Source organism: Colossoma macropomum, unplaced genomic scaffold (assembly GCF_904425465.1).
Source record: "Colossoma macropomum unplaced genomic scaffold, Colossoma_macropomum, whole genome shotgun sequence".
NCBI lineage: Eukaryota > Metazoa > Chordata > Actinopteri > Characiformes > Serrasalmidae > Colossoma > Colossoma macropomum.
In genome coordinates, this window is record NW_023495456.1 from 2,372,868 (window position 1) to 2,396,154 (window position 23,287).

At 41.5% G+C, this 23,287-nt stretch overlaps 1 protein-coding gene across 1 annotated transcript; it reads left to right on the forward strand.

Moving 5' to 3' along the window:
• The first annotated feature begins 2,162 nt into the window (after nucleotides 1–2,162).
• On the forward strand, nucleotides 2,163–13,326 carry LOC118802107 (repetitive proline-rich cell wall protein 1-like). Its single transcript, XM_036562580.1, has 3 exons — nucleotides 2,163–2,218; nucleotides 5,572–5,688; nucleotides 12,597–13,326. The coding sequence occupies exons 1-3, from the start codon at nucleotides 2,163–2,165 to the stop codon at nucleotides 13,324–13,326; spliced, it is 903 nt and encodes a 300-aa protein (XP_036418473.1).
• The last annotated feature ends 9,961 nt before the right edge of the window (nucleotides 13,327–23,287 follow it).

Genomic DNA, 23,287 nt, shown 5'->3' on the forward strand with positions numbered 1-23,287 from the left:
CTATGTGAATTAAGCAAAGCTGACCTTACCTCTTCTAAAGTATTTCAAAATAATAGTGTGTGAGGTGTAAACAGAGAGATTCAGAGTGGTTTAGTGTGAAATGGTTCAGATGTCTTTACAGTGGTGGTGGTAGGAACCAGGGGTCGCCATGACTACAACACAGATATAGACATTTTATTTACTATCCAGAACCACCAGTGAACCTACACGAGTCTTCTGAGTTTATATGGAATGTTGATGATGGAAAATAGTGGAAAATCTGAAATAATCAGTTTTCTTTGGGGACTATTTTGCCTCACAGCGCCCTGCATGTATCCCTCCACCATGAATGGAGTTTAAGTTCTCTAAACTATCATAAAACAGTGTCTCAGTCATCAGGCAGTGAATTCATAACCATTTACTGTAGGAACTTTCTGTGAGGGAGCTTTTAGAGGTGGACGTCTGGTTCCTATCACCACCACTGTGGACAGTTCTGACTGTAGAACAGAGAGTTTCACACCAAACCACTCTGAATGACTCTGATTACATCTTAACTGTTTAATTATGCAGAGAATTTTGAAAAGGTTGTCAGAATATCTATTTAGATTGGTTAGAAGTCATAATTAATTGTCAGTTTCATTCATGTCCCCTTTTTATGGAACTAGAATGTATTTGTGTTTGTACTGTTTCCCCAAATCTGTCTTATTCAATATAAGAATGCGATTGATAATTAATCGAGAAGTCATTTGGAACTGTCTCAACACTCTAGAGCTGAATAATATTTTACTATTTTCATGCTGATAAAGCAAGACAGGTTAATTTGCTTATGACAGATATATATTTAATATTTCCTCTTTGAAATCAGTTTTCAAAATGATTTAGCAAAAATAAATTGTATTATTCCACCTTTTATGCAGTTTCACTGGATTTCTAGCAAATCTATTCGAAAGGCCTTTTCAATCCTATATTTTCTCAAAATTGATGTATGTTATTTTTATTTAACATTGATTAATAACAGTTATGTTCCAATAACAGATGTTTTCTGGCTCCTTCATAGTTTAATATTTTGAGCACAAATGTTGTGCAGAAATGAATAATTCACAGATTTGCTAGAAATGTAGGAATACTTAAATCCTTAATTCTGCAAAAATCATTTTACAAAACTGACAAAGGTAAAAATGTGCACAACTGACATACAGTGAATTTATTATTCAGATATTATTAGTGTTGTGTTTATATTCAGTTAATATTTCACTAAACAGTTAAATTGTTTACTGATTTCAGTAAAACAGTTAAAATTCAATATTTAATATTTAAGGAATTCAGAACCTGATCAGGTAAAGTTATTAATTTCTAAAAAATAAAATTGATAACTAAACAATGAACTGAAGCAAAGTTTTGATCAGATAGAGTGACCCAATAAGATTTACTGTTGTACATTACAATCTTTGTGCAAACAACCATGTTTGGGTTCCCTGAAGAACCTTTAAATGAATGGGTCTTCAGAGAACCAGAACTGAGACGTGTGAGAGGACCATAATAAAGATAATGAAGGTCCTTCAAACCTTTAAACGGTTCTTCACACTCACAGATCTCACTGGCTCTTTAAAGAACCCTTTGGTGCACCTTCATGTGGCTGCCACTAGATGGCAGTATTTGCTACCGAATGTGCTGCCTGGTGAAGGAAACTGGCTGTGTGGGGCGGTTCTGAAGGCCTGAAGTGCTGTAAGAAGAGTCGACACAGGCTTTAATGCAGCCGAACATCAGTTTATGTTGTCAGGTTTACTAAAACACTCGGTTTTTGGAGGCGTCTGGTTTTACATGGTGCCATCGAGCACTTTCGATAAGCCGGCGCTCCGAGATCTGCAGCACTGCTGAAAATAAGAACGTTTTTAACGAGGCATTTTAAATGAGACGTGAAGGCAGTTCTGTAATTATACTGTTAGGTGCATGAGATGGCAAAACTGAAATGAAACCAGCGAGAGCCACCGAGCTGCAGAGAGCTTATTGTGCAAAAACAAGGGAGAGAGAGAGAGAGAGAGTGGGAGAGAGAGAGGATCCATTCAGCCATATGATGTGTGAATTGACCTGTTGTTAGTTTTCATGGCACATTAGCTCAAATCTTGGCGCGGGCAAATTGTGTGAAACCAGGCAAATGAAATTTGCGGAGAACATTGACGTAAATGTGTCTCCATCAGAGCAAAACGACTGGAATTGTGAGGAAAGCCTTCGGGGCAGGGTGAGAACTGAAGCACACAAAACTGGTGTGGCCTACGAGGTTAAAATGGGGCGTGATTAAAGGAATACCTCACCAGGTGGCAGTGTTGCTTAATGAAAGGTCGTAGGGGTCAGCTAGCGTCAGGCAATGAGAGCCTAACAGCTTTCATTCCTCGTAGCCACATCAGAGAGTTTGGTGGAGGTTTGTAAGTGTCTGTCTTGCAGGCAGACAGTTCCTTTCTCATGTCTCTCTCCGAGGCGAGTCCCGGCGTGCCGAGAGGCTTTGTTAGCTCCTCGGCTGGGGCTGATCGGAGGTGAAGCGAGAGCGGGACACGTGCTGCTGGGCCTGAAGTCTTCTGACTGTTATCAGAGAGTTTGGCAGGTTTCGTCGCTCAACATAGCCAAGCACCACCATGTGACCACAATCTGTTTTTCCATGTTATTTCCGCCAGACAACTTTCAATCAGTGCTACAACAAAAACACACCTGCAGGAAACAAAGTGAGAAATGCTGTTTCGAAATGGACTGAGAAAAATACTGACCACTATCAGACAAGTCTGGCTTGCAGCCGATGCTGAAACACATTCCAAACACTAAAATGTACTTTAGAATATATTACCTTATTAATAATATATTGTAAAATGCATTTATTTTAAAATGTATGTGGAAATATTACACACAGAAATGTTCCATACAGAAATAACTGTGTGTAAATGTTTTTATCAAATCCATCTGAAAATGTATGAAAATATCCAGAATCCTGTCTGATGCTCTTCACTGTCTGATACCTTTAGAAATGAATTTGTGTTCCAGTATCTTCATTTTAAATCTGATCTAATGATCCTTTAACAGGACAGAAGCGAGTGTTGTGGGAATTGATACTCTGTGAAAATGCGGTTATGATCTGATATCTTGTTTATGTGAAATACATTGTGTGTGAGAGTCTGACTGCAGACGTACATGGTTAATGTAAAGTACAGTGCAGATCACAGAAGAACGTTTAGGTACATCTGGAACCTTCATTACACTCAACTGAACACAGATAATGACTAATACTAGATAAATGCATTTATATATATATAAATGCATGGAGGGCCGGCATCCAGCACAGTTTAGTGATTTACCTGCTTAAACACACCTGATTTAACTCATCTGTTCATTGCCAACTTTAGTGGGTGTGTTTGAGTAGGGGATTGTTTGTGCACACCGGAACTACACTCTTAAAACGATGGTTCTTCAAGGGTTCTTTAGTAAAGACAATGGTTCTATACAGAACCATGAACGCTCAAGGAAATCTCTGCATGATTGAGATGCTCTTTACATCATTAATGGGTCATCCAGATTGATGGAGAGAGTGTTTTCTGTGGTTCTGTATAGGAGCTTTTTGAAAACGGTTCTATATAGCACCAAAAAGCGTTCTTCCCCTGTTGCAATGTCAAGCCTTTAACAATAGAAGAACCCTTTGGTGCTACATAGAACCATATACAACACATTCTCCATCAATCTGAAGAACATTTTCACCATGCAGAGAACCGTTTCTAGCATGCAGATGGTTCTTTGAGTGTTCATGGGTCTATAAAGAACCATTATCTTTACCAAAGATGAGATTTTCTTGTCAAATATCCAAAGTATTTTTATTGAAATGAATAAATACATTCTGGTGTAGCTTATTATACCTGTGGCTGTAAAAGATGCACTGCTTTATAAATTAAAACAACATTTTGTTATTGTGAATTTGACAAATGTGATTTATCGCAACTAACTGCACACAATATTATGATTGATCGCTGTTTTCCAGCTTGTCTACCAGGTCAAGGTTAGTAAAGTTTATTTAAATAGCACATTGTACAACAGGTGTTGTCACAAAGCAGCTTTACACCAATGATGACAGTGGCCAGGAAAACTCCCTAAGAGCAAGAGGAAGAAACACTGAGAGGAAACAAGACTCAGAAGGGGAACCCATCCTCCTCTGGTCCACACCAGATAGCAAACAGTGATCATGCAGTGCAGTATCAGAGAATGTTCTGGCTGGTGAACCTTCATAAACTTTGGTAACAGGGAACCTGAAGGTTCACCACTTGTGCTTGTGTCTGGTTTGAAGCAGAACCTTCTTTGTGGTAAATCTGGAAATTGGAAAGTTTACGAGGAGCGCCAGAACGCATCATTAGCGCACAATAGACTATACAGACAGCGAGGCTGAGCCTTCTGGGCCTGTAATCCAAACTCCTCCACTGCTCTGCCCGTCTCCTGTGTGCGCTCAGATGAAGCTCCGGTTAAAAAGGGGCTCCGGCGCGTTTAATGAGCTCTGAGGAATAAATAAATACAGGTCTGGACAGCAGCCAGAGAGGAGGGCGGCTGGTGGAACTGCGAGAAGGTGATTCCCTCGTCTGGGGCTCATCAGAGGCAGCTTTGTCTGGGCGCCGGAGCTCTGGGTCACCACTTTTCATCACAATTTACTCTGCGTTCTCCGCCCCGGCTCGCCTTACCCACCTCCTGCCAGGGCATTCCCAAACACGCTTAGGACAACAGCTCCAAATCAAATTGTTTGCATTTCTGTCGTGTAGATAAGACGTGTGTGTCAAGGGAGGTGAAAGAAGTTCAGTGCTGAAGTGTTTACAGTGACAGAACTCAGGACAGTCTGTGTGTCCCTGACCGAATTATATGTTTTATTAAAGTGAAAATGAGTTAATACAACATCTGCAGAGAACAAACTGAAATATGGCATTTTTCTGCAAATTTTAATGTACAATTTTTATTTATTTGCTGTGTTTAAGGTGGAATTTTTGGCCATGTTTTATGCTTTTTTCCCAATATGATAAATTCAGTGAATAAACTGTTATTGTACATTAGAATGTTTTCCGTACAGCATGTGTTTATTTGCTTACTTACACCAAGAAAATTAAAATTGACCAGGGGTGCACAAACTTTTGCATAAAACTCGCACGTAAGCTGCTATTGCTCCTGCATAAAGGCATTTGAAGCTGTAATTTAATATAATTGAAATATAACAACATAAGATAATTTAAACTAATTAAATGTTGTTAGAAGTTCAAATTAAATTTTGCTCTGATTTGTCACATCATATATATGTATATGTGCTCTTCTGTTTTGGCTTAGTTACGTAATCCAATTACATTTCAGTTCATTTCGGTTATTGGATTAGAATTGATTTTGTAGCATCACACGGCCGTAGAAGTGCAGGAGGCGTGGCTATGCAGAGCAGCCACACGTGCAGGCTCTTGGGAGGCACCGATGCTGGTAAGAGAGACTTTAAATGTAAATAAGTTGTTGTAGTTGAGTGGTTCTCCCCTGCTGCTGTGTTTAATAAAAGAGCATTTGCTTGAACCACTATGTTTCCTGTGCTTTCTTTTTCAGTGACACCACACTGGTGTCAGAATTGGGAAAGTGCCCCACCAGCAAGGAGTTCCGCCACGTGTGGAGAGGAGGACACAGTGCTCAGTCGCTCCGCTGTGGCACCCTGAGGGACTGGCGGTGCGTGTGGCCGAGTAGATGATGGAGTACCGGGATGGTGGATGTTCCGAGACCCCTGCTGCGGAGAGACTGCGGGAGAAGGGCCCAAGATGGATGACCTTTGAAAGGGCTGCTATGTAGCGTCCCGCTACTGGCTCGCATGACCACACAGGCTCTTGGGATGCACCAGTGCTGGTAGGAGAGACTTTAAATATTGTTAAACAGTTGTATTTAGATAATATTGGATATTGGATAAAAGCAGACAGACCTGTGTTGAATGACGGGTGTGTAAATTAGCTATGTTGACTCTTATCTTGAGTGATGTGTGTTAAATATGCAAATGTGTGCTCTCATATGAGGCTCCAGACATGGCTGAGGAACCGTTTGCTGACCGTATGTGACTCATTGTTAGGAGGAAATTGTTCAGAGGTCATTATATTTGACATTAAACAGTTTAATGTTCAAACAGTCAATCACAGTCAGGCTCTTCCTGAGAATGTGAGCTCAGTGAAAGCTCTGTCAGATCAGGGAGCGAAAGTGTGACTGTGTGGTTAAAAATGTGAAGCAGGAGCACCAGCTGTGAGAGCAGAGCGGAGAAGAAACAGCTGTTCAGGATCTCTCGCTGTGTTTTAATAGATTTATATTCCATTCTCAGGCACGCTGGCGCCGTCAGATCAATAGCACACCAGAGTCTGATCTCTCTGCTAATCAATACAGAGCGTAGCTCTAACCATCAACAAAGGTGCTATTATAATTAGCATTATTAATAATAATTTTTATTTATATTGCATATGTAAAATGCAGCCCAGGATGCTTTAGATGCAAATATTAAAAACAAGATTAACAAAAACACTTAAGAAAGATTTAAAGTGAATGTAGACATCTATATATATTTATTCTTAATATTTATGGTAAAATAATTAAAATAGTAAGTAAAAAATAATTTCAAAAATTAAAATAAACAATGAAAAAAGTAAACGGTAATGAAATGATTAAAATCAGTTAATTATTAAAAAAAAAAAAAACATAGCACATGTTAATTGAATGCTAAATGAAAAGCCAGGCATTACATGGTTAATTAGTTTAGGTTAATAGATTCCAAAATGTTGAAAAGAAAAGGCTTCATTTTCCTGATTAGTGATGGAAGTTTCTTTTATAGAACCGGTTCTTTCAAACTGTTCTTTTCAGTGACTTGAACGTCCAGCTGAACTAATTCATGTTCGTAGACCGACTCAGTATAAGACTGATTCTCTATGAACGCAGAGTAAATAAAAGCCAGTGTACAAAACTACACATAGAAACCAAACAGAGTCTGTTTATCTGATGTATGTTCTCTGTAACTGGGCTAAACTCAGCTCTCTGTAGACTAAACTCAAATATTTACCTTAGGAATTGTATTGATAAGAGATCGACTCCCACAGCTCGCCTTTTTGTGTGACTGGTGCAGCCAGGGTGAGTGCAGTGTAGAGTGAAGCGAAGTGGGGTGAATTTGCACAAAGGATAGAGTGACTATAGAAAGCTGGAGCTATTGGGTTCTCACCTTAAAGAATCTCACTCCAGTCTCACTCCATATATCTGAAAATCTCACTACAGTCTCACTCTAGACACCTGAAAAGCTCATTCCAGTGTCACTCCAAACACCTGAAAATCTCACTGCAGTCTCACTCCAAACACCTGAAAATCTCACTCCAGTCTCACTACAGATACCTTAAAATCACACTCGAGACACCAAAATATCATACTTCTGTCTCACTCCAGAAGCCTGAAGATCTCTCTACAGTCTCACTCCAGACACCTGAAAATTTCACTAGTCTCACTCCAAACCCCTAAAAATCTCACTACAGTCTCACTCCAAACACCTTAAGATCTCTCAACAGCCTCACTCCAGACACCTGATAATCTCTCTACAGTCTCACTACAGATACCTTAAAATCACACTCGAGACACCGAAATATCTTATTTCTGTCTCACTCTAGACACTTGAAGATCTCTCTATAGTCTCACTCCAGACACCTGAAAATCTCACTACAGTCTCACTCCAGTCACCTGAAAATCTCACTACAGTCTCAGTCCAAACACCTGAAGATCTCTCAACAGTCTCACTCCAGTCACCTGAAGATTTCTCAACAGTTTCACTCTAGACACCAGAAATCTTACTCCAGTCTCACTCCAGATACCTGAACATCTCACTCAAGACACACAAATATCTGACTCCTGTCTCACTCCAGAAAACGAAGTCTCACTCTAGTCTCATTCCAGACAACAGAACATCTCACTACAGTCTCACTCCAGTCTCACTCCAGACACCTTAAAATCTCACTACAGCTTCACTCCAGACACCAGCAAATCTCACTCCAGTCTCACTCCAGTTTTACTTCAGACACTGGAATATCTCGCTCCAGTCTCACTCCAGACACTTAAGTCTCGTTCCAGACACCTTAAAATCTCACTACAGTCTCACTCCAAACACCTGAAAATCTCACTACAGTCTCACTCCAAACACCTGAAAATCTCACTACAGTCTCACTCCAGACAGCTATCTGCCTCTCCAAAGTTGGACACCCTGGCTTAAATGCTAATGTGTTCCTTTGGCGCTTGGTGCTAATTGAAAGAACTGGTTTAAAATAAAACTGTATTTACAGATGAGGCATCGCTCTTCTTGTATGGTAAGTCCAGAATCGATAGAACAGCATCTGTCAGGAGTTCAGAGACGTGTGAAGATGTTCAGAGCTTTAATAAAATAATGTTGAAATGAACTGGAGGCCAAAGAGACAGTCTGGTGATGTTAAAATACCCCTCTGGCTGCAGAGACTGAGAGTCAGAGAAGGGTAGAGAGTGATAAAAGATCTGAAGTAGCCTGAATAATAAGACTAACGAGGCTGAGAGTGAATATAAAAGGCGTTTCATGAATGAGAGGAGCAGGAAAAGTAAGTGCAGGGCAGACAGACACTGCGGTGGTGTAAATAACGTAAATGAGAGGGTTCTGCGTGGAGGCTGTATCAGAGCTGATGAAAGCGCTGTAGATTTCTCTAATCACACGCTGCACTCGGCTTATTGAGCTACAGGTGCTGTAATTACTCCTGCTGGGCCTGCGGTGGCGCAATGAAGCGAGAGTACATGTGAAGAAGTGACACAGTAATCACATGATTGTGATACAATGTGTCTCATTTTCCCAAAACCAGCTGCCTTTTCTAAGATGACCAGATTTCTGAAATGAAACCAGGACATTTTTAGTACTGTGATTAATATATTATTAAGGTATCCAATGTTTTTATCTTTAAAAGAGGGGGTCGTTCCAGTTTCACATATTTTGACCATGATAACTGCTGTACTGTAATAAACTATGCTGATAAAATTGAGTACTAACTAAATAACTTACTAAAACGTCAGAAAATCATACAGTAGTGTAACATGGTGGGTGAAGCTGGTCAACTGTGAAACACTCAATAAAGAAAAGGTCAGCATGCTTGCACTGCAAAAAATGGTATCTTGTGAAATAAACTATCTTAAACATAGTCAAGAAATCTAGTATTTCTGAATATAAGCTTAATTTATGATTATTTACCTTATTTCTAGGCATTTTTCACTTGTTTTAAGTAATTTTAGTAAGTAAAATTATCTCACTATAGTTGTAGATCATTGTGCTTGAGAAATGTGCATTAAACCAGCAAAATTATCTGCCAGTATAGTGAGATAATTTTACTTAATAAAATCACTTAAAAGTAAAAAAAGTCTAGAAATAAACTGGATAATTATATAATAAATACCCAACCATCTCAAAATGGGAAATATTAGATATAAAATTTAGATTTAAGATCATTTCACTTGACAAAATGCAATTTTTTACAGTGTGGAAATAAATCACAATAATCCTATAAATATTTATACTTCTTGCTTTCCTCCTCCACAAGGTTTATCGTTTATTGCTTTTTAGAAATATAGTCGCTCAGTGAAAAGGGCCTCAAAAGTCAGTAAGTCTAGCGGCTCAGGCAGGAATGAGGCAGAGACACGTTTACCACTAAAGATTCAGTGGCTGTAGGAGCTCATAATTCATATTCTTATTAAATATTTTGGCCCATGGCTACAGATAAGAGACTTGTGGCTGTAGCCATATAAACAGACCCTACACTGACCCCTGGGCAGCTCCAGTTCTGGACAGACAGAGACGCTATCAGCATACACCATATGTCATATATGGAGGCTGAAAAAGTGATGCAGTTCAAAAATGATGCTCTGTTTGTGGATCTCATTCAACTAGACTGTCTGTACAAATCAGAGCCCCCGATCAGCTGGTAGAGCGATTCAGTCCCGTAACTCCACCCCTGCTTTAACCCCTGGGTCACCTCGAGGCCTGAAAAAGCGTTTGTGGTGATGTTGTGGACTCACTGGACACTTGAGAGCTCCTGGTGGAGTTTCAGCAGTGTTGCGAGCGTGTGGTGAAAGTGGTCAGTCGATAGCGGCAGCTGCGTCCTCTGCTGGACAAAACAAGCACAGCGTGAGACGTCTGCCCGTGTTTTTACTTCACTGTTAAAAACAGACAGGCCACCAAAAACAGGGACCGGAAAATGGGCACGTCTGGTCACCCTAGTGTTTTTGAGCATTTGTCTGAAATATTTTTTTCCTTGATTAGTATTAGTGTACATTGGTGTGTAAAAGTTTGTGCACCCCTCATTGAATTTGAAGTGTAGATATGTTAAAACCTCCTCTAAGCTTGTGACAGACATATTAATCAGGCAGTACTCAGACAGTGACGTATCTAGAACTCTAGGCCTAGAGTTATGTTTTTTCGTTGAAATTGGTGCCATTCGTTGTAAATCAAAATGTGATTAGTTGATTCCTCTGTGATGTCACAGTTCGGCTGATAGCTAATGTAAGATGTTAGGACTTCTCTTTAGCTCCTGAAGTCCTAACCAGAAGGAGAGCTCGCTTAACTATATCTACACTCTGGTTTTCCAGGGGTTCTTTAGTAAAGACAATGATTCTGTATAGAACCATGAATGCTCACAGAACCATTTGCATGCTTAAATGGTTCTTTGCGTGGTAAAATTGTCATTAGAAAGTTGCATATGGTTGTGTATAGTACCAAAAAAGGTTCTGCTATTGTTTCGGTGTCAAGCTTGTATACAATAGGTGGTGGTACGTGGCGCGCTGTAGGGTGGCGCTGTAAGCAGGTACAGTCTCTGAGGAGCCTCTGATGAGTGGTGAAGTTAGGACGACGCCTGCTACCTCACTGCCTCTGTAAGTTATTAGCGCTCAGGCCTGCCTCTCCGCTCCCCATTAAAAGCAGATAAGTGCTCGGTTTTCCTGTCACTTCTTTTTTCTCCACTGCTTGTAAATATCCAATAGCAGGACGCCTGACAGCGCGCTGATGGAAAGTGTGATGGCAGGCCTGGGCTGCACGTGTCTGTCTATGTAAAGCAGGGAAGCCGTCGCTGCTGGAACTGCAGGGAAAAAGAGCCGGGCTTCTCCTCTGGGCTCTCCTTCACACCCTGTGATTAACGTACCTTTGGCTCTCAGAGCTGTTTTGTGATAGAATTCCAGCAGACACTTTGTGGTGGAGTGTCGTGGGGACTGGGAAAGCACTTCTGCTGAAATCTCGACATCCCCCTACGCCTCTTCTTTGCTTTCCTGCTGCGTATTAACCCTTTCCTGGTCACCTTCAGTTCAGAATCTAACCACCACCATGGCAAAGATGCTTTTTTACATTTGCCCATATGGAAAAAATGTATTCCAAATGTATTTATCAAATATGTTTTTGCAATGTATTAAAATGGCCTTTTAACAAAGATTACGGATAAAACTAAATATCCGTGATCTGAATGAACAGCACTGACTTCTGTGATCTGCACTGTACTTTACATTAACCATGTACGTCTGCAGTCAGACTCTCACACACAATGTATTTCACATAAACAAGATATCAGATCATAACTGCATTTTCACAGAGTATCAATACCCACAACACTCGCTTCTGTCCTGATAAAGGATCATTAGATCAGATTTAAAATGAAGATACTGGAACACAAATTCATTTCTAAAGGTATCAGACAGTGAAGAGCATCAGACAGGATTCTGGATATTTGCATACATTTTCAGATGGATTTGATAAACACATTTACACACAATTATTTCTGTATGGAACATTTCTGTGTGTAATATTTCCACATACATTTTAAAATAAATGCATTTTAAAATATATTTGGTTAATATGGCAAAATATTCTGAAACACATTTTAGTGTTTGAATGAATTTCAGCTTAACTACAGTGTGTTTGAAATGTATTTCAAATATATTAAAATACATGTCCATAATTTTTTTCCATATGAGTGATGAACCCACTTTAAGCATTTCATGTCAAGGCAGAAAGCATCTACTTCAACCTTTTAAAGGTAAAACTGAATTTTCCTTCTGTTTTTTCTTTGGAACAAAAATTCAGTGTAGTCTGTAAACACGGTTAAAGTTTCAAAACATACCTCTCCCCACTACAGTCAGTCTACTACAGCAGTTTAGCTCTGCCCTTTCACACTGACGCTATGAAGAGCGTCTCCACCCAGAGTGCTTTTTTAATGAGGAACAATACACGGCAGCCAATCAGAACAGATATCATTTACATATTCCAGAACAGTAAATTCTAAGAAGCAAACAGAAATTGGAAAACGGTCAGATGTCTTTACAGTGGTGGTGATAGGAACCAGGGGTCGCCATGACTACAACACAGATATAGACATTTTATTTACTATCCAGAACCACCAGTGAACCTACACGAGTCTTCTGAGTTTATATGAATGTTGATGATGGAAAATAGTGGAAATCTGAACTAATCAGTTTTCTTTGGGGACTATTTTGCCTCACAGCGCCCTGCAAGTGCAAAAATAGCAGCTCATGACAGCAATTTTTATACGTTGAGATCTCACTTGCCAAATCACCAGCTTTCCACCTACCTGCTCCCCATCTACCAGCTTCCCACCTACCTGCTCCCCACCTAAATGCTCTCCACCTACCACCTCTCCATCTACCAGCTTCCCACCCACCAGCTTCCCACCTACCTGCTTTCGACCTACCAGCTCTCCACCTACCAGCTGTCTACCTACCAGCTCCCCACCTACCTGCTCTCCACCTACCAGCTTTCCACCCACCAGCTCCCCACCTACCAGCTCCCCACCTACCAGCACTTCACCCACCAGTTCCCCGCCTACCACCTCTCCACCTACCAACTCCCTACCTACTAGCTCCCCACCTACCAGCTCCCCACCTACCAGCCCTCCACCTACCTGCTCTCCACCTACCAGCTCCCCACCTACCTGCTCTCCACCCACTAGCTTTCCATCTACCACCTCTCCACCTGCCTGCTCTCCAACCACCAGCTCCCCCTACCAGCACTTAACCTACCAGCTCCCTGCCTACCAGCTCCCCACCTACAAGCACTTCACCCACCCGCTCCCCGTCTACCACCTCTCCACCTGCCAACTGCCCTACCTACCAGCTCCCCACCTACCAGCCCTCCACCTACCTGCTGTCCACCTACCTGCTCCCTACCTACCAGTTCCTCACCTACCTGCCCTCCACCTACCAGCTCCCCACCCACCAGCTTTCCACCTACCCTGCTCTCACCAATCAGCTCCCCGCCTACTCTGTCTCCGCCCACCATCTCCCTGTTGACCCACTCCCCACCTACCTGCTCTCCCAGCTCCCCTGGCCTGCTAGGTCACTGCACCCTTACAGGCACTTCTGGGAAACGGCTTCATTTGATCCCCTTCCCTGTAGTCCTGCTCGACAAGGTCCATTGAAGCGAGCCAGAACTGTGTTCTCTTCTGAACTCTTTTTTTCGCTGGGCTGTTTTGGTGAGCAGGAACAATAGGTTTAGTCTTTCATGCGCTGAAGGAGGGCATCTTGTATCGGTTGTTGTTTCTGCTTAGTTGCCATGCGCGGTTATGTTACCTTGCGCACTTTTCATGAGGGAAACCAGAAAACAGAGCCGAAACGGCTGGTGGGTGTGAGAGGGTGGCAGCGTGAGCCAGAAACAGCGGAAATTGAAAGCGGGAGAGATTAAGAGATAGAAGACGTGAACGGAGGGTCAGATATTTGGGGGTTGTGGCCCGAGCTGTGCTCCGTGTGCAGAGGGAGAGGGCTCATTAGCAGAGCGGAAGAAAAGTGAGCAGTCAGCACTCTGCGGTCTCCAGCCGAGTGGAGGCTTTTACTCTCCTCTGACCCACCAGGAGGCACATAAAGCTCTATATATCCCACTCACTCTCAGAGAGGGGGTCCCCCAGCCCAAGGCCAGGCCGGTTCCTTATAGTGTTTAAAAAAAAAGTTTGAATCAGCGTTTCTGGAAAGTATTGCTACCATGCCTGCATTTTAAGGCAGCATACATTACATATAACTGCAGCAGCACATGGACACAGCAGTGTAGAACCTTTTTAATGCATCCCAGAAGAAAACTGTCACCAACTGCACAGCGTTACACTGGAGCCGTGGTTCTGCACAGTGAAAAGTGAAAAGGTTTTCTTTGTAATCAGAGGTGCTGAAGACATGCTGTTAACTGTTTTGTGGTTTTAGATAATATAAAATGACACAAAAACTCCTGACTTTCCATTCTTCACATTGGAGATCAAATGCTTGGCTTTATGTACTTACATTTAAACTGGATGAAGATATCTAAGGCGCTGTCCATGCTAATGTATAAAGTACTGTGCAAAACCTAATTTCATTTTGTCTTCAGTCAAAACTGCCATGAAGTTTTTAATTTTTCAGCTTCACAAACACCAGAAATAGAAAATTTCCCTAACAACTAAGGCAGCTAAGATGAATTTTGAAGGTTACTCATGTGAGTGTCTGTCTCTTTGAAGAGGAACATTACAGCTAAACCCAGCAAGTGAAAGCTAACCACTAAGCGAAAGCTAACCTAACACACAAAAGCTAAGCACTAAGCGAAGGCTGACCACCAAGCGAAAGCTAACCTAGCAAGCGAAAGATAACCACCAAACGAAAGGTAACCTAGCAAGCAAAAGATAACCACCAAGCGAAAGATAACCACCAAGCGAAAGCTAACCTAGCAAGCGAAAGATAACCACCAAACGAAGGGTAACCTAGCAAGCGAAAGATAACCACCAAACAAAAGGTAACCTAGCAAGCGAAAGATAACCACCAAGTGAAAGATAACCACCAAGCGAAAGCTAACCTAGCAAGCGAAAGATAACCACCAAACGAAAGATAACCACCAAGCGAAAGATAACCACCAAGTGAAAGCTAACCACCAAGCGAAAGCTAACCACTGAGTGAAATCTAACTACTAAGCAAAAGCTAACCTAGCAAGAATCTGTCTGCGTGTTCATTTGTCTGTCTCTCTGTTCCTCCATTCATCTGTTTGTTCATCCATCCGTCAATTTGTTCATTCATTCTTTTTGTTCTCTTGTTCGCTGACCGACCCCTCCAGCATTCCCTTGGATACACATTCCCAGCAGTTAGGTAAATGAGAACCTTCTTTACGGTTCTCCATATAAAAGATCCAGCAGTAAAGTGAATAAGAACCTTTTTTCATGTTCTCCATATAAAAGCTGGATGATGTGTTTAGTGAGTGGACATAGTGGACACAGTGGGGTCTGTATGTGAGCCGTTTCACTCAGTTCTCCGCTTCACTCGTGCTTTTCTGTTTAGTTCTGCTTCAGTGTTAAAGCAGGCTGGACTGAGGGCTGTCAATCATGCAGGCTCGTTAGAATATTAGGCCACGCCTGGGCAGTTCTGACAGGTCTGATCAGCGTTTTTAAAGCTGTGCTTTATTCCATTTCTTGCTCTTGAGTAAAGCAGGACTGGAGGAAGATGATGGAGGATTCAGGATTGGTGGAAGAAACATCAATAACCTTCAACATGTGGATGATACGACACTCACAGCGGAACATCTGAAAAGGAACATAAGGAAGGATGAAGAACTGAGTGAACAAATGTGATTTCAGCTCAGTATGAAGAAGACTGAGGTTATGATGAGAGGAAAGACACTAACTTTAGCACTGATGGAGAAAGTGTGGGGATGGTGGGCAGCTTTGCCCACTCAGATCAATTATTAAGACCAGAGAATCCATCAAGAAATACAACTGAGTTCAGTGCTCGGCAGAACAAGGATGAAGGAGCTTGAAAAGATCTTCAAATGTAACAATTTGTCTCTACAAAGAAACATCAGAGGTCTTCACTGTGGTTCTGTATGGATGTGAAAGCTGGACAATAAACAAGCAAGACAGGAAAAATATCGATGCCTTTGAACTTTGGTGTTGGCGAAGAAAACAAATCAATGGATACTCGAACAAATAAAGCCTCTCCTCTCACTCAGAGCCCAGAGAACCCAACTTCCTTACTTTGGACACATTCTGAGAAGAACTGGTTCAGTGGAAAAGACTGTTATACTCAGAAGAGTCAAAGGTAAAAGAGGGAGAGGAGCTACAAGATGGATGGAGACAATCAGAGGAATCATAAATCAGCCATTCAGAAGCCTGAAGACCCAAACAGGAGACAGAACATTCTGGAGAAACACTGTCCAGGAGTCAGAAACAACTTGACGGCACTTAATAATAATATTTTGCTTTTATTTGTTTGTGTTCAAACTTTTCTGCATGTTTAACACACTTTTAGTACCATACAAACATCTTTAATATTTTACACCGTGTTCTCTGGGACTGTAGGATGGAAGGGTGGAAGAGTTAAAGTGACAGTACGGTGCAAATTAAACAAATTAAATATTTACAGATCTGATATTATAATTAGTGTTAGAGGTTTTTGTGTCATTTTCTGTTACATATGTTTAAGCTCTTTTCCTGACACTGAAAAATAAATGGTCATTTTTGACCGGAAATTAAACAAACGAAAGGTGATCTCTGACTTTCGCACAGCACTGCTGGTGTCCACTGCTCACCAGCTTTCTGGACCGTTCTGACCACCATTGAGCTTCATGCTGTACAACGCTGTGCAAACCTCACCCTCATGAACTGACCCTCCCAATGCTGCTGCTGCTGCATAAACTCAAACTATCTAATTAACCATTGCTCCACCTGTTTTTCCCTGTTTTGTATTATAGTATTTTATACTAACACTGTTTGCTATCCAGTGTGGTTCAGAGGAGGATGGGTTCCCCTTTTGAGTCTTGGTTCCTCTCAGTGTTTCTTCCTGTTGCTCTTAGGGAGTTTTTCCTGCCACTGTCTCCATTGGCGACGCTCATGGGGGCTCAGACCTGGATTTTTCTGTAAAGCTGCTTTGTGACAACATCTGCTGTAAAAAGCGCCATATAAATTAACTTTTACTTTGACACTGTATACATTTTTTAAAAACCATGCAGTGTTTTGCACTGAAAATGCACATTTTTGAAAACTCTGTTCAGCTTTTTTCCCAAAGAGATTTGAAAATTGTATTTTTGTCCTCTAGTGTGGATTTGAGGAACTGCAGCCAGTTGCACCAGCTGAACGTAAGTTCAATTGTAGCTTAGTTTGAATGTAAACTGCCAACTAACAGGTTCACTGTGAGGATTCGAGAACATGGCGGCGTCAGCAGAGGAGCGAACAGCGACTGAGGAGACACTTTAAATGTATGTGTTGGGTTTAAACTGAGTCAAATAGCAAACGATACAGATGTTAAAAGGCAATGTGGTCTGAAGCAAAACTTACGCTAACGTTTCGTTTGTTTTAGAGAGCAAAGAGCCGACAGAGAGAAGCACCTCCAGCTCTGATAAATGAAAAAATAAAAAACTAAAATCAAAGTTTCTGGCTTTACCTTTAAAGAACTGGAGCGTTTCGTGATGCAGCACTGAGGGCGGGAATAGCCGTGCTGGGACACAAACAGGAAATCCACCGTAGGGCAGACGTTTCGGTTCAGCCTTCTCGGGTCTACGCAGCCTTCGGAGGACACACCTTCAGAGGCCGCGTCCTTTGAAGGATGCAGCCCCTGAATTGGGACACAGCTACAGTTTCAAAGTAGCTTTAAGTTATAACTCAGTTAAAATGGCTGGTCGATTTGATTCACACGAAAACTTGCAAGAAAACGAAACACATTGCAGTTTGCAACGGCTAACATTAATGTTACCTTTCTGTGGTTCAGCAAATTCAAATAGCGATTACGTTAGCTGCAGCTTCGCTAACGTTAAAGTGCTGCTAAAACGTTTTGATAATCCAATAATAAAACAGAGGATCAGTTAATCAGAATGTTGTAGGCTCTACCTTTGTTTTTGTCCGCTTTCTTTGTAGAAATGAACATTACAGTCTACAACAGACGCCTCTTATTACTGTGTACAAGACAAAGCACTTCATATTCACTGCAGTCCAGCCAAAGAAAACAGCCCTGCTGGGCAGAAATGGTGTGAACTGGCTCAGGTAGCGTGCACATGCTTTTCCTTTCGTCTCGGTGTTTCGGTGTAGACGGACAACTTTGAAAACAATGTAAATACATGTGAAGGGAAAACATTTTGACACAAAAACAGTGTTTTCAAGTTTGTCTGTATTAGTGTGGACACTCATTTCTTACAACACAACCCAGCGAGAAGTTTACAAACCAAATAAAACAGAAATCTGTAAATGTTGGAATGGATGGCAGATCTAACGATTCCACATATACACTGTTGCCACCTTCGTGTTTTAAGGTGTCTTACGTCTGCACTGCGAGGTGTAGATGATGAATGGGTGATACAAAGCCTTTGGGATAAAATTACAGGGCTTTAAACGAGGGAAAAGTGGCCCCGCAGGGAACAGACCACCCCGATAAACCACACTTTCCATTAAAGTTTCAGCACATTAATGTGAGTTATGCTCATGTTTATGCTGTAATTATGAAACTGACTGCCATCAGCTAAACTGGCGACGGCGTCTAACCTGCGCACGCCTGTATTTCTTTTCTTCTCATTTTTTGAAAGTTCAGTTCAGGTGAACTTCACTGTAATTATACATGTGCACAGTTGTAGAGCAGAATGAAGTTTCTTAGACTCTAGGTGCAGAAACGTGGGGTTAAACGGTGCACAGGGCCATGATTGTTGATTATATTAGTAATCAGGTGATCGACTGATGATTTTGCCTTTTTAAAAGGGTCAAGCAATAAAAGTGGGCTTAACCAAACAATAACAAACCATGCAGAGCCTTTCAAAGACTCCAAAATGATTTATCAGGAAAAAGAAAAAAGTGTAAAGTTACCAAACATCTTAAATATAGTCAATATGATACGATACGATACGCTTTATTATCAGATTTCTCTGAAATTTGTCTTGCATCACAGCAGCTCCTTGGAAGGGCGAGTGGCTTTCACAAACAATCAGACAGACACAAACATCTCACAACAAACCGCAGCGATACATCATCGCCAAATTCCACTTTACTCCATACAAACCCTGACACTGCACAGCGGGTGATCATGTTACCACCTGTGCTCTTATCTAAACGGCTCACTCTTCTGATTAAGTACCGCAGCTGACTTTAGAATTTTCTGTATTTCTGCAGAAATTTGACCTAAAATTTCAGCAGATTTTCACACAAGTTCTTATAGTAGATAACGAGAACCAAATTAAACAAATAAGACAAAAATGACAAATCCAGTATTTCATATCTGTGAGAGGCAAAAGTATGTGACCCTTTAGGATTAGCAGATAATTTGAAGGTGAAATTACAGTCGGGTGTTTTCAATCAATGGGAGGCAATCAGCTGTGAGTGACCACCCTGTTTTAAAAGAACAGGGATTTATCACAGACTGATCTTCATAACGCATGTTTGTGGAAGTTTATCACAGCACAAACAAAGAGGACCTCAGAAGAAGAGCTGCTGATGCTCATCAGGCTGGAAAAGGTTACAGAACCATCTCTAAAGAGTTTGGACTCCACCAATCACAGTCAGACAGACTGTGTACATACGGAGGAAATTCAGGACCCTCGTTACACCCCCCAGGAGTGGCTGACAACAACCAAGGCGTGTAATAGTCCGCAAGCCCACAAAGGAACCCAGGGTGACTTCTCAGCAACTAAAGGCCCGTCTCATCTAATACTAATGTTCATTAGTCCACCATCAGTAGAACACTGAACAACAGTGGTGTTCATGGCAGTGTTGCAGAGAGGAAGTAGCTGCTCTCCAAAAAAGAACACTGCTGCCCGTCTGCAGTTTGCTGAAGATCATATGGACGAGCCAGATGGCTACTGAAACAATGTTTTGTGGACGGATGAGACCAAAATAGATCTGTTTGGTTTGAATGAGAAACTTTATGTTTGAAGAAAGGAAAACACTCCATTCCAGCATAAAAAACCTTTTCCCATCTGTGAAACATGGTGGTGGTAGTTTGCTGCATCTGGGCCAGGACAGCAATGAATTCTGAAATTTACCAGCAAATTCTAAAGGAAAATGTCAGGACATCTGACCATGAGCTGAAACTGAAGAGAATGTGGGTCATGCACCAAGACAACGACCCTAAGCACACAGTCACTCTACTAAAGAACGGTTAAAAAAGAATAAAGTTAATGTTTGGATCGGCCGAGTCAAAGTCCTGACCTTAATCCTGTAGAAATGCTGTGGAAGGACCTGAAGCAGCAGTTCATGGGAGGAAACCTAACATAACAGAGCTGAAGCTGTTTTGTACGGAGGGCCAAAACTCCACCAAGCTGCTGTTCAGGACTATCAACAGTTACTAGAAAAGTTGCTGCATAAGAGGGTCAAAACAGATACTGAAAGCAAAGGGTCACATACTTTTGCCTCTCACAGATCCGAAATATTGGATCATTTTCCTCAATAAATAAATGACTAAGTATAATATTTTTGTCTTATTTGTTTAATTTGCTTCTCTTTATCTACTATTAGGACTTGTGTGAAAATCTGATGAAGTTTTAGGTCAAATTTATGCAGAAAATTCTAAAGGGTTCACAAACTTTCAAACACCACTGTATGTTGTTATTAAGTACCACATAATGATCAGGGGGCCCTGCGATGGACTGGCGACCTGTCCAGGGTGTATCCTGCCTTCTGCCCAATGACAGCTGGGATAGGCTCCAGCACCCCACCGCGACCCAGAAGGATAAGCGGTTTAGATGATGTATGTATGTATGTATAATGATCAGGGGTCTAATTTTGGACACACAAGCTCTTTCTTTATTTACAAAACACCTGTCCATCAATTTCTTCTTTCTCGTCTGATCCCCAACGTCTTGGTGGATTTACCCAGAAATCATCTTGTCTAATTTACACTAATTTAAATTTCCCAGCTATAGTGCTGTAAGATACACAATCCTCTATGGCAGCAGCTGCTCCTGTCCCTTTACATTAACAGCAAACAGCAGAACGCAGCCGAATTCCTGTGGCAAAGAGAAAGACCTTGACTTTCTGCCCAGCATTTCAACACTTTTATTGCATATTTTTTCATTAGCAGTATAAAGTCGACACCATCAGTCGCTGATGTACACAGATGACCACTCTTTTAATTTTTCCCCAACTGGCGCTTCTGTCCACTCAAACAAGCATAAATACCTCACGTTCACAAACAGGGTCGAGCTGGAGGGAGATAAACAGCTCTACACAGAAAAGACGCTTCGTGAAAATCAAAGCAGTATCTGGGCCTGCGCTCTCATCTCCTCTGTAATCAATAAACAAACTCCTGTTTATCGAGTTTGTTTATTGATTACCAGGTTGGTAAGTGTAATGGATGGAAGAGGAGGTCTTTTATCTTTGCATCCTCGAATTCCTCCTCTCTTACGCTGCTTCTTCCTTCTTCTCCCCTCTTTCCTCAGCTCAGTGGGGATAAAATCCAGAATCGCTGAATTCAGTTTCTTGTTCTCCATGAAGACACTGAGGGTCAAAGTCTTGACAGCGTCCTCTGTTACACACCAGTGGGAGGTGGGTCTCCTCGCTGGCGTTGTTTACTTCCCACAGATACCGTTCGCTGCGGCAAACTGTTTATCATCAACAAAACCATGAACATCATGGCCCTCATTTCACACTATATACAACAAATCCACATTTAAACAACAAAAAAGGAGCTCGCATGGATGCAGTTCGCAGCCGAGCAGCGCATCCAAATATCTAATATTTGAATATTTAAAATTTGAAGATAATAAGTGGGTTAAATGTGGTTGTCATATCTAATATTTCTCCTTTTGAAGTTGTTGTAAGAATAATAGAAGACTATTTAACTTATTTCTAGACATTTTGCTTATTTTAAGTAATTTTATCTAGTGGAAGTGTACAAGTAAACCTATCTGCTGGTGGAATGAGACACTTTTATGAGACAAAATTACCTAAAACAAGTTAAAAAGTCTATAAATAATTGAATTTTTTTTTTTAGATTCTTACAACAGTCTCAAATTGAGAAATATTAGATATGTTGACTTCTTTTAATCCTCTCGCAATCCTCAAATTTACTAACATGTTTCATCCACACTGACCTGCACTCCTCCATGTGTTGTTTTTTCATCTCTCATTCCTCACATAGACTTCCATTCATTTTCAGTAACACTTGGTGACTCCCTACGAAAAACTAAATACACAGCCCATACACCATGGCAACTGCCTAGCAGTCCCCTAGGAAGCACCTGGGATACCGTAGGAACTGCCGAAATACACCTTAGAAACTGCCTGTGATGCTATAGCAGCCGCCTAGCAACCACTTGGGATACTATAGCAACCACCTAGCAACACCCTAGCAAGCACCTGAGATACCATAGCAACCGCCTAGCCACACATAAGCAACCGCCTAGCAGGAAGTGGGAACCATTTAAGCTGCGCAACCATTCTGCATGTTTCTAGTTGTTAAACTGTGTTGAACGATCAGCAGAGCTGTATTTCACTGTAAAGGGGGATTATTTTATTTTTACCTAAAGATCTAATTCTGCTGTGGAGCCACAACAGGGCAGTAAAAGGGCTGCAGTTCCTACGGTATCCCAGGTGGTTGCTAGGGGACTTCTAGGCAGTTGCCATGGTGTATGGGGTGTGTATTTGGTTTTTTGTAGGGAGTCGCCAAGTGTTACTGAAAATGCTGTCGACCCCTGGACTACAAGATCACCGTCTCCTGCAGATTCCAAACCCTCGTGCTCAGAAATCTGTCTGTGAGCGAATACATCATAGCAAGATTCAACAAAACACGGCATAAATCAGCCCCATGAGCCAGTTGCCTTTATCAGATATGCCTTAAAACGTATCAGGATCATCTCAGCTCCACTTCAAAGAGCTGCAGTATGTCAACTGATATCACGCATACCTCTTAACCTCACTTCAAACGCACGCGGCTGTGATAAATTTACGTGGCTATAAAAGAGGATTTTGGGCTGAGAGCAAACTGTTTGACATCTGCGCTCGATTTTTAGCGTGGCGTGTAACAGCGAACACGAGGCCTTTGTTCTCTCAGAGGGCAGAGGGGCCGCCAGGTAGGGGGCCGCAGGTAGCACGGCATAAAACCCACCAGCCAGAATCTTTCAGCACCCTTTTAAATTCAGCTGCGTGCTACAAAGCACTGCATACAAACCACTTTCACTGAATAGTCAGACCACACTGCAGTGAAAGCCTCTTAAATCTAATACGTATCATTATAAGACAACAGTAGGAATATTATATGATTATTCAGTCTGTTTCTAGACATTTTGCTTATATAAATCATATTACATTTATGTTATCTAGTGAAATGATCTCAC

Bases quoted from the DNA above. Each gene is read 5' to 3' on its own strand.
- LOC118802107 (XM_036562580.1), top strand. From the start codon at position 2,163: ATGTGTCTCCATCAGAGCAAAACGACTGGAATTGTGAGGAAAGCCTTC. The intron at 2,219-5,571 runs GTGAGAACTGAA...TTTCTTTTTCAG, and splicing joins AGGAAAGCCTTCGGGGCAGG to TGACACCACACTGGTGTCAG. The intron at 5,689-12,596 runs GTGCGTGTGGCC...CCAAATCACCAG, and splicing joins GGCACCCTGAGGGACTGGCG to CTTTCCACCTACCTGCTCCC.